The sequence below is a fragment of the Xenopus laevis genome, chromosome 4S, assembly GCF_017654675.1.
Source record: "Xenopus laevis strain J_2021 chromosome 4S, Xenopus_laevis_v10.1, whole genome shotgun sequence".
NCBI lineage: Eukaryota > Metazoa > Chordata > Amphibia > Anura > Pipidae > Xenopus > Xenopus laevis.
Window position 1 is genome coordinate 56,386,781 of NC_054378.1, and position 17,860 is coordinate 56,404,640.

The 17,860-nt window shown below is 38.1% G+C and overlaps 1 protein-coding gene across 1 annotated transcript; it reads right to left on the reverse strand.

The window, feature by feature from the left end:
- Positions 1-70: 70 nt before the first annotated feature.
- Positions 71-16,365, reverse strand: rfwd3.S (ring finger and WD repeat domain 3 S homeolog). The gene is made up of 13 exons (XM_018260649.2): positions 16,192-16,365; positions 13,885-14,269; positions 10,931-11,166; positions 9,468-9,574; positions 7,751-7,945; positions 6,541-6,632; positions 6,300-6,414; positions 5,545-5,773; positions 4,042-4,192; positions 2,797-2,973; positions 2,500-2,711; positions 890-1,107; positions 71-609 (listed from the first exon to the last, which is right to left on the reverse strand). Exons 2-13 carry the CDS (start codon positions 14,259-14,261, stop codon positions 466-468), a joined length of 2,253 nt encoding a protein of 750 aa, XP_018116138.1. The 5' UTR covers positions 14,262-14,269; positions 16,192-16,365; the 3' UTR covers positions 71-465.
- Between the last annotated feature and the right edge of the window lie 1,495 nt (positions 16,366-17,860).

Here is a 17,860-nt window from a genome sequence, read left to right on the forward strand (position 1 = left end):
CTATGAGAAAGCCATAATTAAAACAGATCTAATAACATTGCAAAAATACGTAAAAACATATTTTGCGCCATTTTGGTAATAAAATGAGTAGTCTTTATTGGGACAGAAGGGAACAAGGAAATGGTTTTACAATTACAATGAAAATATATACAAGAGACATACAAACAGGCATTATTTTTAAAGAAAGCCACTGGACAGGGTCTTCCCAGAAAAAAAAAAAAAAAGTGTTTTAAAATTACAATAGGATTCCACACAATTTTATGCTGTGACGTTTTTTCGTAGGAATGAAATTAAATACGTAGATGCTGAACAAACTATTACTGTACATAAATTAGTGAATTTCAGATGAATTTTAGTTAGAGACCTGGCACATCTCGGTGTCACAGGTAAGATCAGGATGACGACTAGGAAGACTTTCTATGCTGCCAGAAAGATATGCAAAAAAAAATCTTTTGAAGAGACATGTTATTCCCATTTGTAGATTTTTATCATCTTCTCTGTTAAAGTGGCCAGCATACTGCTCTGGTTTACTTCCATGGGACAGATGTCTAAAACAGGCTGGTCCGCTTGAAGCTTCTGAAGAAGAGTACCATTTCCTGAATGCCAAAGCTGTAAAAAGGTATTATACATTAATCACAAAGAAAAACATCCATTGTATGGCTGAATGTGTAATGGTATCCCCCCTATAAGAATAACGGTATGCCTTTATTGCACGAGTATCATCAGTATGGATGAAACAATTCTACTCTGATGAAGGGATAGTAGGGCGACTAGCTGACTTTCAAGACAGCATATACAGGTCTCACCACTATATTGGGTGTAATGGTAGCAGTATTTATAATGTATGCAACCTTGTATTCCAAATCCTGAATTACACTTCAGTACTTACCATTGCAGAGTTTGAAGCTTCATCACCAGCACAAACCAGAATAGTGCCATCTCTCTCAGGGCTCTGAAATATGGCATTCTTGGTGAGAAGCTTGCAAGTGTTACCTGCATTAAAAGTTTGAACAGGGTAACAGGAACAACTGTACTCATCTTCTGAGTCATTCAGCCGGTTACTGGTCAGCTCCATCATCACGCCACGTACATAATTATGGTTTTTACCTGTAAATATAGACACACATTCAAAAAGAAAATAAGGCTTACTCTATGTGTGTGTGTGTGTGTGTGTGTGTGTGTGTGTGTGTGTGTGTGTGTGTGTGTGTGTGTGTGTGTGTGTGTGTGTGTGTGTGTGTGTGTGTGTGTATATACACATACACATATATATACATACACACATATACGTGTGTGTGTGTGTCTCTATATATATATATATATATATATATATATATATATATATATATATATATATATATAGACAAATACAAGATTCCTCTGCACTCAACCCATTATCAATATATTTAAGACAGAGACATGCTCCATGTTGTAGCTCCCACCCTCTCCAACTATAGTCAGGTGATCCCACTGGTGTCTAATAAAAGGGCAGACAAGTTTGGGAGTTTTACTTTGAAAGCAGCTAGTAAGTTGCAGGTAAAACGTATTCGTCCCTTTTATTAAATGTATAATTAAACCATAGAATTCTTAATGAATCAGATGAAAATTGAGCATAGGACTGGCCAGATATAGGATGACTTTGACGTAGTTGGCCAGCTTAAATATATTGCAATATATGGACAAACAATCCCTGTTTTGTTTAAAGGGTAAGGCATTTTTCAGTAGCAGTATGCACAAAATGTCTCTGTCTTAAATATATTGATAATGGGTTGAGTGCAGAGGAATCTTGTATTTGTCTATATGTATTTTGTGGTCACACCCTCGCCTAATGATTTTTAATATCTATACATCTCTCTCTCTCTCTCTCTCTCTCTCTCTCTCTCTCTCTCTCTCTCTCTCTCTCTCTCTCTCTCTCTCTCTCTCTCTCTCTCTCTCTCTCTCTCTCTCTCTCTCTCTCTCTCTCTCTCTCTCTCTCTCTCTCTCTCTCTCTCTCTCTCTCATATATCTTCTTTAAAATTCAGAGATAAGTTATATGAACTCTGTCATAATACAGATATTTTACTATGAACTGTACCTTGTGGTGGGTTAGTACTACTACTCAGTCTTGCAATTTGTGTAATGGTCACTCCTGGAGTTCAAATAAATGTGCTATAGTTACAGAACTTTGCTCATACAAAAAGTCTATACATCAGAAGACAGGGCCGATGTACTGGGGAGGATATTTCTTATTATAAAGTTGCTCTGCCTCCAAAGTGTGGTGTAGCTCCATGACATTATCCACTGCATTGAAGTTTCATTTAGAGCATTAATATTAAGTGCCCTTTAAACTGAAACTTATGTGTTTAACCATCAGACTTCCAATAAAACCCATTTCTATTGGCTTAATTTAATCTCAGAAATTCCTTTAGTCATGACACCACGGCTTAAAGGGTCCCATTAACAAAAATCAGTAACAAACACATTTGTTAAAAATGTAAACAGTAGTTTAAAAGACAGACTTACCAGGACGGTAAGTAACAAGACAGTGCCGTGTATTGCTCTCTATCTGTATGTCTGTACAACCCCCAGGCTCCAAAGGAAGGACATGTGGCCGATACTGATCATCTTTCATTTCCCAGAAGCATGCACCCTCTAAGGTCCCAACCAGCACACCTCCACAAGGAAAGACTTCAGAAGCAGCCCGTGGCACATAAGACAATGATACCACAGGACACCTGACAGAAACAAAAAAAAAACTGCAATGACAGATGAACTTACACAATACATTCTGATTTACAGTTATTGAAAAAGGCTACATACCTGGACCCTAGCGGCACCAGCTCTTGTACACAATTACTTGTGTCTCGTAGATCATATACAAGCACCGAGCCATTGATCAATCCAGCATAAACATAATTGCTATTGTCAGAGCACCAGCAGCAGCTCCAGACGGGTCGTCCCGTGTTATATGTTTGTACCACAGTATTAGTCATCAAGCTATGGGAAACAAGGAAAAATTAGCCTCTGTGCACAGACTTAGGGGCCGATTCACTAACTTCGAGTGAAGGATTCGAAGTAAAAAAACTTTGAATTTCGAAGTGTTTTTTGGGCTACTTCGACCATCGAATGGGCTACTATGACCTTCGACTACGACTTCAAATCGAACTATTCGAACTAAAAACCATTCGACCATTCGATAGTCGAAGTACTGTCTCTTTAAGAAAAAACTTCGACCCCCTAGTTCGCCATCTAAAAGCTACCGAACTCAATGTTAGCCTATGGGGAAGGTCCCCATAGGCTTGGCTAACTTTTTTTGATCGAAGGATATTCCTTCGATCGTTGGATTAAAATCCTTCGAATCGTTCGATTCAAAGGATTTTATCGTTCGATCGAAGGAATAATCCTTCGATTGTTTGAATAGCGCTAATTAATTAACCCTCGATATTCGACACTATGTAAATCTGCCCCTAAGTTTCACAAATTTCACAGTCAGCACCCTCACCTCCAAATTACTTTAATGCGATGCACGTCCAACGGTTTCCAACTTCAATCCGTTCAATCAAACCAAATATAGTAATTGACGGCACCAGTCAGCGGTTTGTTATCTTAAAATGCCTTTATTGGGACATAAGCTCTGACCCCAAACACCCGGCTTGAGGAAAGACCGAGAGGGGTCTGAAACGTTGCCGGGTGTTTGGGGTCAGAGCCTATGTCCCAATAAAGGCATTTTAAGATAACAAACCGCTGACTGGTGCCGTCAATTACTATATTTAATCTGCCCCTAAGTAACAGTAATAAAAATGTAGCCTCAATAGTTTTCGGCTGCTGGGATCAATGACCCCTATTTGAAACGTGGAAAGAATCAAAAGAGAAAGGCAATAGTTTGAAAATAATAAAAGAAATAATGAAAACCAATTGCAAAGTTGCTAGAAATAGGCCGTTCTATAATATATTAAAAGTTAACTTCAAGGAGAACCACCCAGTTCACTGCAGTATCATTAACCAGAATGCAAATGGATAACACAATGTGACTTTTTCAATACTTCTCTAAACAAAAATTTCTACCTGGTGAGTTTAATGGTGTTATCAAGAGCTGCTGAGAGCAACAGGCCATCAGAACGATTGCTGAATGCAAGGCCCCTGATTTGTTTTGAATGTATGGGAACATACTGGCTACTTTTCAGATTTGCAGCACTGAGCTTTTTAATTCCACAACCTGAAAAATACATAAAACCATAGCAATGTTAGTTCCTACTTGTGGAATGATTTTAGCAGGGCATGATGTTAAATAAAGGTACTGAAGCCTATATTTGCTAGGGTCAGTGAACCTACAAAGATGACAGCTTCAGAATAAAATAGAATTGAAAGGAAGAATGAATAAAAATAGGTACATTGAACTGTCTACAAGATAACAAATGTTCAGTAACTGAATTCCCCTTTTGCAACAATTATAGTAATGTCAGATGTTGCTAAACCACACCTACAGAAATAAGAAGATTTAGGATATGAAAATCAGCTTTAGCAGATTACAGGGAAAAAAAAGAAAAGAAAAATTAGCTTTGGACAGTCTCCCAAAAATAATATGTACTTGAATATTAAATAGCATTCATAGGAAAAAAGACAAAGGGTGTTCTATTTCCTTGTGGTGCCTCGATTTAACGCATTCATTTGCTTTGCTACATTTTTATAACATAGAAAAACAATTACATTTACTAAATGCTCCATTATTCTGCTAGGGTGTCTTCTTTGTATATTTTTGCTTTTTAATAGGGGGAACTGCTTATAATTGCTTGGTAAAATGCTTGTATTACAAAGTAAAGTAGAACCCCCATTTACGTTTTTCAGGGGACCAGGAAAAAATCATGTAAAATCCGGGAAAATGTAAAATCAGGGAAATGTGTTAAAGTTTTTCTTCAAGTACTGAAAGGATATAAAATCCAGGAAAATGTAAAATCAGGGAAATTTGTTAAAGTAAGTTTTTCTTAAGTACTGAAAGGATATAAGCACAGGAGTCCATTTTACTTTTAGATCAATATTTAGTGTGTTAATAACAAGGGTTAAGCATTGCAGTGTTAATGTTACACTATGGGGGGCATGTGCTAGACTCTCTGTCAGTCACATACACAACCTAAAGCAATAAGTGATTGGAGCAGGAATGTATAAGGGGCAGACTTATTGGAATTAACCATTTACAGGCAGAACCATGGAAAAATATAAATCTGGTTAGTATTTTAAACCTCTTTATTTCACAAATAACATTGAGAAAAAAACAAAAACTGTTTTTGGGTAAATCAGGACAAACTTTTTATATAAAATCCCAGGAAAACAATGCATTATAAATTGGTGAGACCACAAATAAAAAATGTAAAATGCGGGTAAACTTAAAATCAGGGTATTTAAAATTTGAGGTTTCACTGTAATAACCTTTGCCCTCTGAACAATTGAAATTAATGATTATAATTAATCAGCAATGAGATGTTTAAACGTTGATCTCAAAATCAAAATACTATTAAAGCATAAAAAACAAATTACAAAAAAAAATCTGTCCATAACCAAATTGTTTCTTACCGGGAATAAGTGTAGTCTGAGGTGAAGGTTGCGATACTACTAGGCAGCTCATACTTTCACAGTATGACATAACACGACAGCTCCCAGTCTGAGAGATTAGGATGGCTTTCTCAAAGCTGTACTTGTGCTGGCCCTGGCTAGAGGACAGGCTACCAGAAATAGTGGATCGAGAGGAAGAAGCCTGCATGGAGGTACTGGTGCCATGCTGAGCAATCAGCATCTTTAACTCCTGCAGGAAATTAAAGAAATGATCTTACATGCTTTTCAGCCCTTGTGGCCTTTATTCAGGTTTTCTGCACATCTCCATCATCAGTTATTATTTGTAACCAAAGCCTTTCACACTGCAGGTTTTACGTTTATTGGTCATTCTATGCTACTGTTGGTGAGCGGTTACCCGTTTCTGATGTTATACTATAGATCAGGAATGCCCATACTTTACAAATGTGAGATCTACTTTTTGTGATGCTTTCCCATGATGATCTATAAAAGCAGTTTGCATTCTGTTCCATGAAAAATATTATGTAAATATTGATTAATGAGAAAATGTATATTGCTATATTTAACAAACTATTTCTTATGTAACCTTAATGCAATAAATATCTGAACAAAAAGCATGAAACAGGAGGGTTTACTGGTAGATCCAGATCTATCTTTTGTACAGCCCTGATATAATTAACCAGATCCCTTGCCCTAGTCCTTATAAATCATTACAGAATATTATTTGATGAACTTCAAGAAGATTTTGCCACACATACCTGAATCTGCTTGCGCAATTTTCCACACTCATCTGTTAGCACCTGAACCTGCAGTCGGCACTGTGCAGATTCCAACTCTGCTTTCCTGCGCATACTCTGCTCCATCTCCAGGGAACTAAGAGACAAGGGATGGAAGCTATGTTAATATAATAGCTATTCAATTCCTTTATTTAGAATTGAACACAAGAAGCATGTTTCCTTTCCAAATAACAGTTCTGTCATCAAAGGGAAGCAAAAGTACCTTTTCATTCGTTCCTGCTCACTTGTGTCCAGAGCTTTCAGTGTCCGCGCATAAAGTACAACAATATCGGCACGTTTTGCTTTTTTATTGCACTGGAAATACAAAGCAGATTCTTTAAAAAAGGTAAAGTGCATACAAAGGAAAATTACATTGCTATTCTAAATTGATATCAGCATCTTCAACTTCAGGAGGAAATTAAAGAAATTGTAGATGCTTTTCAGCACTTGTGAGCTCCTTTTTCAGGTCTTCTGCACTGCACAATCATAATATATTACTTATAACCAAAGACTTTTCATACTGCAGAATTTACTTTTGCACAGAATTTATGTGCTTTTGTCCTATATTACTGATGGCAAGTTGTTACCTGTGTCCCGTGTTATACTATAGATTAACCAGATCCCTTGCCTTAATATTTATATCTCCAATATACTTTAATTAAAAAATGTGTACAGTTTTTTTATAGGAAACCTGACTGTATGCAGTGAAATTCCCCTTTGTTTTACTTGCTCTGGCAGCTGCAGATAGTAAACTTCAGACGGTCCCTAACTGCAGGGAAACAATCATACTTTCAAACAGAGCAGGGAAGCCCCTCCACCTTACTTCTCAGAACAAGCAGCTTTGTTTGTTTCCCTATAAAGCAGCTGGCGACGTGTAGAGATTTGTATCCACAGACCCAGTGCAGTCTGCATATTCTGATTATTAATCAGTCTTGTTGTATCGGCTACTATAGCAGATACTGTATTATTTGACTTGTGCTCTTTTGAATTTATGATGATGCCTAAGCTTAACCCCCCAACTGAAGCCCAGACTACACTGAGCATGTACGTAGTCTTGGTCCTGCAAAGATGTTTAACAAAATTACAACTTTAGTGCCAACTTTAAAAACATAAATCATTTATTTTATTAGGTTTCTGGTGCAGTAAGTTCATGTTTATGTTTAGTATACAAAATACAGCATTTCCACCATTATTCTATTTTAGGTTTTACACACTTGAAAAAGGACCTGTGAGCCCGAAACATGTAATAGGAGTGCACAATAAAAGCTTAATTGCAGTTTAGAAGCAATGCAAGTCTGAATTCTTTAATTGATCATTGTCTTTTATATTTTTAACTACCCAGTAATTAATTAGTTGGTTTTTACTTTGAACGCTGATCTACTGAATGCTGAATTAGAAAATTCAATAAGTAACCAATGTAAATATTCACTGACCTGTGGGCACTTGGCAGCACCCCCCTTCAGCCAACGTTCGATGCAGGTGAAGCCAAACAAATGACCACAGCGCAGGGCAGAAAGACGGTGCTGTCCAGCATTTGTCCATGGCTCAAAGCAGATTGCACATGTGTCCCCTTCATCTTCTTCAGGTGGCAAATGTTTTACTGGTGACAACTGTTTCACTGGTGTTTTCTGCAAAAAAAAGAAAAGTTCATGTTGGAAGGAACATTAGTTATAGTGTAGCTCAATATTCTTTTTTAAAATTTTTATTTTTGCATTTTAAACTTTTAACAGTGGTAAATAGAACGAAGAAGGGAAGACAGACAGACATGGATTGGAGAGGAGAGAGAGAAGTTAATAAAGAATAAAAGTAAACATGTAATTTTGCCATCACACATTCGCAGTTTTATTAGAAGCATCGTGGAAGGACACCCATGGGCACCAAGCTGCTTCAAACTTATGTGGACAATATCTTGCAAAGTATGTCAGTTTCTGATTAGTCAGGAAGTTGTTAATTTAATTTCACCAGAAGTGGAGAGATTGAGGAGATGTCGATTTCCAATGCATACGGATGCCTTTTTTGGCAGCTCCATATTCTAACAGCTGAACAGCACAAACAATGGAACAGTCAAACCTTATGTGTTTTCATTCCTATGGAGACAATACCAATTTATAACTTTGTTTTCCCCAGCGCCAACACATCAACAAGTTTCATCATCCAGAGGTGAACAGGTGTAAAACCCCCCACAATGCAAAAGGTACATTAACAAAAAAAAACAAAAAACATTTCTCTCTAAACCATATACATGCCACCCTTTAATAACAGGAAATATCAGTAGTTAAACCAGACAGAGAGGGCAAACTCTATCAAGGAAGTTGAAAACCACCTTTGGAACAAAGCTTCTTTTTAAAACATTTAGAAATAAAGGAGATTTCTAAGAGAGACCTTAATATACCTCAGAAACACTGAAAATCTGGTTCTAGGATAGTAAAATGAATTCTGTGAGTGAGAGGGTATAAGGTTTCTTTTTTTTTTTTATGAGTGCTCAACAGGTTATTAACTCCACTGTTCGTTTGCCCTTCTTTTTGATAATTAAGAAAAAAATCTACAGAATAAAGGGAAGGGTAACATGGATTTTAGATACCAAGTCTTTCTGCACAATGCCAAAGTAGTGTTTATTTAAATGATTAACACAATTGGGCAGATTTATCAAGGGTCGAATAGTACATTTTAAATGAATTCAAATTTTTCGAGTTTTAAAATTCACACATTCAAAATTCAATTCCAATAATCTAATGTACATTTGAATGTGAGATTTCTCACACCTCGACTATGGAAACAGTCCTAATACGAATATTCACCACCTAAGACCTGGCGAGTTTGTTGAGCCATTTGGAGATATTAATAGCCTTTCTGACATTCAAGTTTTTTTTTCGGGAGAAAAATTCAATTCGTACGAACCGAATACGATTCAAATGTTTGGGGTCAGAACCATTCGATCGCATATTAGCCATTAAAATTTTTTTCTTAAATAACCTCCCAGTCGAATTGTGAGTATATTAGAATTTTATAAAATTTACATGAATTGGAATTTCGACCTTTGATAAATGGGCTTCTAATGTGTAATAATTTTAAAATATTGAAATGTGAAATTAAATACGAATTTTTATGCTGATGGTACTTCGGGATACCACATGGGTAACTGTGACACACCTGTTTTTTTTGTATTTGAAGAGGTAACGTGACACTTTCAGGAACAGGTAATGATTCAGGGGCCTCTGCTTGAACCTCTATAACATTAATCTGGAGTTCCTCAGGAGCTAAAAAAAAAAAAATATCAAACAAAAGTAGGTTCTTGTTAACAAAACCAAGCACATTATTGTAAGATGTATTTTGTGTAATTTCCTACTACAGAAGTCTCACAAGAATTGCTAGTATGGTAGCAGCCTATTGCAATCAATTATATTCAAATATGAGGGAATTATTTAGAAACCCATTATGCAGAAAGCACTGCAAACTTTTTTAAATCTTAATATGCTTTCCTCTGTAATTTGTACTAGGTCAAAAAACTCTCCTATTGTTTCTTTTTGTTGAAATGTATTTTTACAAACCTGCAGACATGTGCTTCAAATTGTAGAAAGCTCCCTTACCTAGTTCTATGCATTCCAAATCCTATTATCTGTACTCTAAGAAAAAGAAAATAAGGTGACCCTGTGCAGAGACATTACAAAGCAACAACCTGTTTGGGAATATTGCTGCCTGCTAAATATTCTTGCTTTTAGTATAATAAACATCTTTGTGCTGAATTTACATGAGACCACCTGAGCTGTAATGTTAAGCATAACGAGAGCCTGCAGCTTAGACACAGACAGACCCTTATATGTTGCTACCACAGATATGTAGTATGCTACAAGTACAATATATGCTGAAACACTGGTAGCCTTTGACAGCTCACTCAATAAAGGGGTTGTTCACCTTTAAAATTACATTATTATGAGGTATAGGGATATTGTGAGAACATTTGCAATTGGGTTTCATTTTGTATTATTTCTGGTTTTTGAGTTATTTAACTTTTTATTCAGCAGCTCTCCAGTTTGCAATTTCAGCAATCTGGTTGCTAGGGTCAAAATTACCCTAGCAACCACTCATTGATAATAACAATAGCCTGGAATATGAATGGGGAGGGCCTGAATAGAAAGATGAGTGATAAAAAGTAGCAATAACAATACATTTGTAGCCTTACAGAGCATTTGTTCTTTTAGATGGGGTCAGTGACCCCCACATGAAAGCTAGAAAGAGTCAGAATAAGAAGGCAAATAATTAAAAAACTATAAAAAAATAAATAACAAAAGCCAATTGAAAAGTTGTTTAGAAATGACCACTCTATTACATACTAAAAGTTAACTTAAAGGTGAACCACCCCTTTAAGTATAGTTAAGGGGAAACTGCAAAATAAATGAATTCGCAATAAAACAAAGAAAAAAAGAATAAGGTGACCCCGTGCAGAGACATCACAAAACAACAACCTGCTTGGGAAAATTGCTGCCTGCTAAATATTCTTGCTTTTGGTGTAATAACCAGCTTTGTGCTGCATTTGCATGAGACCACCTTTCAGCTGGCTATGTTTCATGTAATACTAAGCAAAACCAGAGCCTGCAGCTAAGACACAGACAGACCTGGCTCTGCAGGTGGTGCAGCTCCTGCATTAATATCTACTTCATCAACATCTGTTGAGCTTCCTCCTCCACCCTCCTCTTCTTCACTCAGTTCCACAGTTTCATCAGAACTGTCCCCTGGTGAAGTTCTTGAAGATTCTGTCCTCAAAGCAGCATTTCTCTCCTCTCTTTCGGAGGTAGGAGCCACGCCTTGGGTTCTGTTTATTTGGAAGAAGTTACTCAACGCAGCACGAGAACTGTAAACACAAATATGGGACATTTATAATTTTATAGCTTGCACCTCTTGCATAACCTACAATAAAATGTATTCTGTAACTTTTCAGTCTTATAATCATGCAAGAGAGGAGCTCCAAAATATGGATGGCAGTGGCAACTCACATTTTTTTCAATTTTGAAAGTATTTATAAAGAATAGAACCTCAACACTCTGAATATCAATAAAATCAGGGATGCACCAAATCCAAGATTTGGCTGAATCCTAGCACTTTTAAGAAATGCAAATAAATACAAATTAAGCCCTCGACTTAGATGCAAACCTGTTCAGGTGAAGAAGACTATAGTGACTGACTATTAATAATCGTAGTAAAACGAATAAATTAAAATCAACTCGGGCCAAAATATAAATAGAAAAACTCAATAATTTCTCCAAGGCATGCTAATAAGTAAAAAAATATATACTTTATTTACATCAATAGTTAAAATACATGAGAGATATCCCCTCTAACGCCTAACGCGTTTCATGCTTACCCAGCACTTAGTCATAGGCAGAATCCTATGACTAAGTGCTGGGTAAGCATGAAACGCGTTAGGCGTTAGAGGGGATATCTCTCATGTATTTTAACTATTGATGTAAATAAAGTATATTTTTTTACTTATTAGCATGCCTTGGAGAAATTATTGAGTTTTTGGTTATACCTCTGTTTGGTCACTAGAGGTCTCCGGCATGCATACAATTAATGTTTACTGGCTCCACTTCCAATTTGATTCTAATAGTCCAAAATATAAATAGGACTTTCTATGAAGACATTACGGTTATGCCCCCCTTTTCTCTATAAACGGTATCTCTCAGGGCTATTGCACCAATTTATACTTTCTCATCACTTAAAACGAGGCATCAACACAATGTAATGACTTCATTACACTGTTATAGTTCAATACACTATGTGTTTATTTAAAGGGATACTGTCGGAAAACATGTTTTTTTCAAAACGCATCAGTTAATAGTGCTACTCCAGCAGAATTCTGCACTGAAATCCATTTCTCAAAAGAGCAAACAGATTTTTCTATATTCAATTTTGAAATCTGACATGGGGCTAGATATTTTGCCAATTTCCCAGCTGCCCCTGGTCATGTGACTTGTGCCTGCACTTTAGGAGAGAAATGCTTTCTGGCAGGCTGCTGTTTTTCCTTCTCAATGTAACTGACTGTGTCTCAGTGGGACATGGGTTTTTACTATTGATTGAGTGCTGTTCTTAGATCTACCAGGCAGCTGTTATCTTGTGTTAGGGAGCTGTTATCTGGTTACCTTCCCATTGTTCTTTTGTCTGGCTGCTGGGGGGAGGAAAGGGAGGGGGGTGACATCACTCCAACTTGCAGTACAGCAGTAAAGAGTGATTGAAGTTTATCAGAGCACAAGTCACATGACTTGGGGCAGCTGGGAAATTGACAATATGTCTAGCCTCATGTCAGATTTCAAAATAGAATATAAAAAATCTGTTTGCTCTTTTGAGAAATGGATTTCAGTGCAGAATTCTGCTGGAGCAGCAATATTAACGGATTCATTTTGAATTTTTTTTTCCCCCATGACAGTATCCCTTTAATATAATCATTTCTGGCTACAATACTGGCAAAAGGATACATATACTGGTACCATAGTAATTATCCCTGCTGGACAGTACTGGCAAAGTTAGGCAGCGCATGCGCAATATAAACACGAAGGTATTATGCGCATTGAGCAATATCAGTTCCGGATACGAATCTGCCTTCGAATGACACAAACGGAAGTGACGCGAAAAAGACGCGCGTCCGGGTTTTGACTCCACCAGCAGGGTATTTAAACTGCAAAACCAGACGCGCATGGTACCTATGCCCCTGATGAAGCTGTTGTGAGCGGCGAAATGCTTAGGGCAGTGTAGGTGGACGTGGGGTGTATTCACAAGCACAAGTCACCCCGTTACCTTCGCTTACTGTGGATTTTTTAATTATGTGTACTTTTAAGGGAATTGCCCTGCACTGCAAGATTGAGGACATACAGTGAGTCTGTTGTCATGTGCACCGTTGTGTAAGGGCTTGGCCCGAGTTGATTTTAATTCAATTTATTAAAAGATACGTTTTACTGCGATTATTTGTAGTCAGTCACTATATTCTTCTTCACCTGAACGGGTTTGCATCTAAAGGTGGCCATACACGGGCCGATAAAAGCTGCCGACAGACCGTGTCGGCAGCTTATTGGCCCGTGTATGGGGGCCCCCGACGGGCTTCCCCGATCGAGATCTGGCCGAAAGTCGGCCAGATCTCGATCGGATGGGGTTAAAAATCCCGTCGGATCGCGGCCGCATCTGTTCGTTGATGCGGTCCCGCGATCCGACCGCCCGTTTGGCGAACGCTAGGATCCGATCGTTGGGCCCTAGGGCCCACGATCGGATCAGCCCGATATTGCCCACCTCAAGGTGGGCATATGGGAGGGAGATCCGCTCGTTTGGCGACATCGCCAAACGAGCGGATCTATCCGTGTATGGCCACCTTTAGTCGAGGGCTGCACCCCAGACCTTTAAGGGGCACAGTCCGAAGCTTGTTATTCTAAGTGACATATTTATTACAAACCTGCGGGTGTAACCTGCTCAATTAGCATCATTGATAAAAGTGAACTGCCCCGATAAACAGACAGAGACACTGGAACGCTGGTCGAAAGTTTTTTTTAAAAAATACAGTATAATGGTCTATGCTATCAGATACCTAGTTCCAGCTGTACGCTGTGACCCTCCTCTTTGATGCCGCCTGGTACTCCTTCTTTGAACCCTTGTAGGACGTACAGAGGAGCGTTGCTCAGCAGCCTGTCGTAACTGTTCAAGAGCGCTGTGGAGCATCTGTAGAGCATTAGTTGGTGCTGCAACCTGCCCAGGAGCCTCCTCCACAGAATCCAACACAATAACATCATGTGGCTCCGTTGGTCCTAAGAAGAGGTCCTCGGAATCATCTGAATATGTAAGGGGGGGTGGCAGGAAAAGAACTTGCCCACTACCACGGGGCTGATGTGATGTGCTCACATCTCTGTTTGAATACATGGGATTCAATAGGTTAAGAAGATCCACCTCCATTTCTTCTTGTGCCATATTCAGTGCTAAAAAAAAAAAACAATTCAAGCTCATAAATATATCAAGTAAGGCACTACACCCCATATGTACGAAGATAAATGCACCAAGCTGCCCTGGTGTGCTAACTCAATACAACCAACTGTTCAAATTTGAACATATCACATAAGGTCTACCATTTCTCGGAGATGTGTTGTTAAGTCCTTTACAGAATTTCTGTGCCATGGGTTACCAATCAAAATGCAGCACAGAATAATGTCCAACTCAGGACTGTCAAAAAGTACAGTGCTGGCAGGGTGATACTTTTAAACTAGTGCCATAGATTTTTCTCTTTGGGTGTAAAGTTGTTGTGGTTGGATGATACCATTGGGAGTGCACATGCAATAGCACTTCTACCTGACTTCTCCAGGAAACAAAAGAGTATAGTTGGCACAAATAAAAGGTTGTTTACAAATATCCCCCCCCCAGTGATTTCAGTAAAAGTGTGCTATTAGAGGCAACAACTTTTCAAATATGGCCAATTAAAAATTATGTACTAATACTCTAAGTTCTCATGTGCCCTCCTCTCAGCAATCTGTCTTCCTTCATCCAGACGTCGAAGTCAGATTTTGACTGACTGTTCATTCAATATATCTAGAATATATTGACTATACAATGTCTTTAAGTCTTTCAAAATAAAGCTGAATGTAAAGATTCAGATTTCAGGGGAAGGGGGATAGTAAATAGAAACTTTACAAACGGTACTAAATATTTAATTGATTTACAAAATGGCAAATTCTTATACAGGTATAGGATCCCTTATCCGGAAACCCAATATCCAGAAAGCTCCGAATTACGGAATGGTTGTCTCCCATAGACTCCATTTTATCCAAATAATCCAAATTTTTAAAAATGATTTCCTTTTTCTCTGTAATAATAAAACAGTAGCTTGTACTTGATCCCAACTAAGATATAATTAATCCTTATTGGAAGCAAAACCAGGTTATTGGGTTTATTGGGTATTAATGTTTAAATTAATTTCTAGTAGACTTAAGGCATAAAGACCCAAATTACGGAAAGATCCGTTATCCAGAAAACCCCAGGTCCCGAGCATTCTGGATAACAGGTCCCATACCTGTACATACATTTTACAGAAGTTTCCTTTAAAACAACAAAGGCTATAACCAATCAGCGATTAAATTTTTTTCGGCCTGCTTGTTTGCTTCAGAAACACTACTATAGTTTATATAAACAAGCTGCTGTGTAGCCATGGGGGCAGCCATTTAAGCACAGGATACACAGTAAATAACATAAACTCAGAAGAATCCCATTGTATTCTGCAGAGCTTATCTGTTATCAGCTGTGTATCCTGTGCCTTTTCTCATTTTTCAGCTTTGAATGTCTGCTACACAGCAGCTTGTTTATATGAACTATAGTAGTGTTTCTGAAGCAAACATGCCAGTTTTACCAGTGTAGGGCAATAGTACATTGTATTTTCATTACTTTATTTGGTGTTTCTGTTCCCTTAAACTGCATCAGGCCTTGCTGAGCAATTTTATATGGACTGCAACTGTAACAAACTACAGTAACTCCCTGTAACTACAGTAAAATAGCCTTATATTAAAAAAAGGGTAATTAAAACAAGGTTCAGGTCTTACACTACAATCTTAGTGATGATAACCCGATACACAGCCCTTGTCACATTTAAGGATAGTAAACAGTTACTATCCTTAAATGTGGCAAGGGCTGTGTATTGGAGCCTCAGCAATATAATGTCCCTGATAGCAACAATGTCTTCTGCACGTCCTATCTGCTGTGTGCACTGAAGATCAGCCTTTTTCATGTAAATAAAACATAAGCAGAAGAAGTGGCAAAGCCAGTATTACACAAGCTGTCAGTGGATACACAAGCGAATAGGGAGGGAACATTCTGCAGTTCCGCCATTGTATAAAGCAGCATGATCACTACTAACCTTACTGTGGGTACTCGAATGCCAAACCATTAGCCCGGCAATGTGCAATATAACCTCTCCATTAGATCAGATTATTCTCCCCGCCAACCGCTCTGGCCCCGCCTACCGATTCCCCTGATCAGCGATTGGCCAGATACACAAAACGTCTCCTGAGGTCAGTCTGAAACAGGAAGAAAGTCAGAGAGGCGAAATTTACTTCCGCGACTACAGGAAGTGAGGGCTTATTGGGTGGAGCATTTTATTTTTTGCGTGTGGGAATGTGAACTGCAGGCGGCTGTACGTCTATTTAGCTACACAGAGCTGGTGAGCTCTGTATAGGAACAATAAAAGGGAATAAAAACATTTTGATGATTTTTTTTGTCTGTGAATGGTGTGTTCTTATTACAGTTTATTGATGGCATGGTGTGTGAGAAATTAATGTATGATCTAGTTCTTTTCTACTCCATTGTCTATTAGAAACATTATTAGACATATTCAGAAATTTGGAAAGAAGTGACTATATTGACTGAGGGAATGAGCAGGACTAGTGGAACAGCACATGACAGAGCAGGAGAAACATAATGCATACCTCCCAACTGTCCCTTTTTCAGAGGGACAGTCCCTCTTTTGACAGCTCAACCCGCAGTCCCTCATTTGTACTGGAAAGTCCCTCTTTTCTCTGCACTGAACAGCCAGAAAAAGAAACTTAATTGGCTTTTAGCAGAGAGCCCAGAACAGCCACAGGTGCAAATAAGATACTTTGTATCAATTTTGAGACACAAAAACACAGTTTAGATAAGGAGAAATATTTTCAAACTTTCATAACCTGCCAAATTTTGTAAAACACACATGGTAATTAGGGGGTGTGGCCACAGAAAGAGGTGTGGTCAAAAAATTGCTGCGCTACATGCGGAAAAAATTTTTTTGTCCCTCTTTTTACTCTTTTTACAAAATGTTGGGAGGTATGTGATTATAGTTTAACCCAACATGTCTGTGGTTATATGACTGAATGACATAAAACTGGGAGGTCATTTGCAAACTCATAGGTGCAAGTACAGGAGCTGTAATGGGTATCCAATAACACTAGTGCAGCCATTTGCACTTAAAGGAAAACTATCCCCCCTAACCAACAATGTAAGTTTATATAAAAATTTCATAAACAGCTTCTATGTAAATAAACCATTTTCATTATAATCTACTTGTTTAGTAGTATGTGCCACTGGGTAACCCTAAATTTAAAATTTTAAGAAATAAGGGCCGCCCCCTGGGATCCTAGGATTCAACTGGTTAAATAGATAGGCTGTGCAAAATAAACAAAATTCTAATATAGTTAGTTAGCCAAAAATGTAATGTATAAAGGCTGGAGTGACTGGATGTTTAACAGAACACAACACTATTTCCTGCTTTGCAGCTCTCTAACTCTGAGTTAGTCAGCGACTTGTAGGGTGGCACATGGGACATAACTGTTCAGCGAGTTTGCAATTGATCCTCAGCATTCAGCTCAGATTCAAAAGCAACAGTTATGGCCCATGTGCCCCCCCCTTAAGTCACTGATTGGTTACTGCCTGGTAACCAATCAGTGGAAACCAAGAGGGCTGAAAAGCAGGAAGTAGTGTTCTGGGTATTATATTAGACATCCAGTCACTCCAGCCTTTATACATTACATTTTTGGCTAACTAACTATACTAGA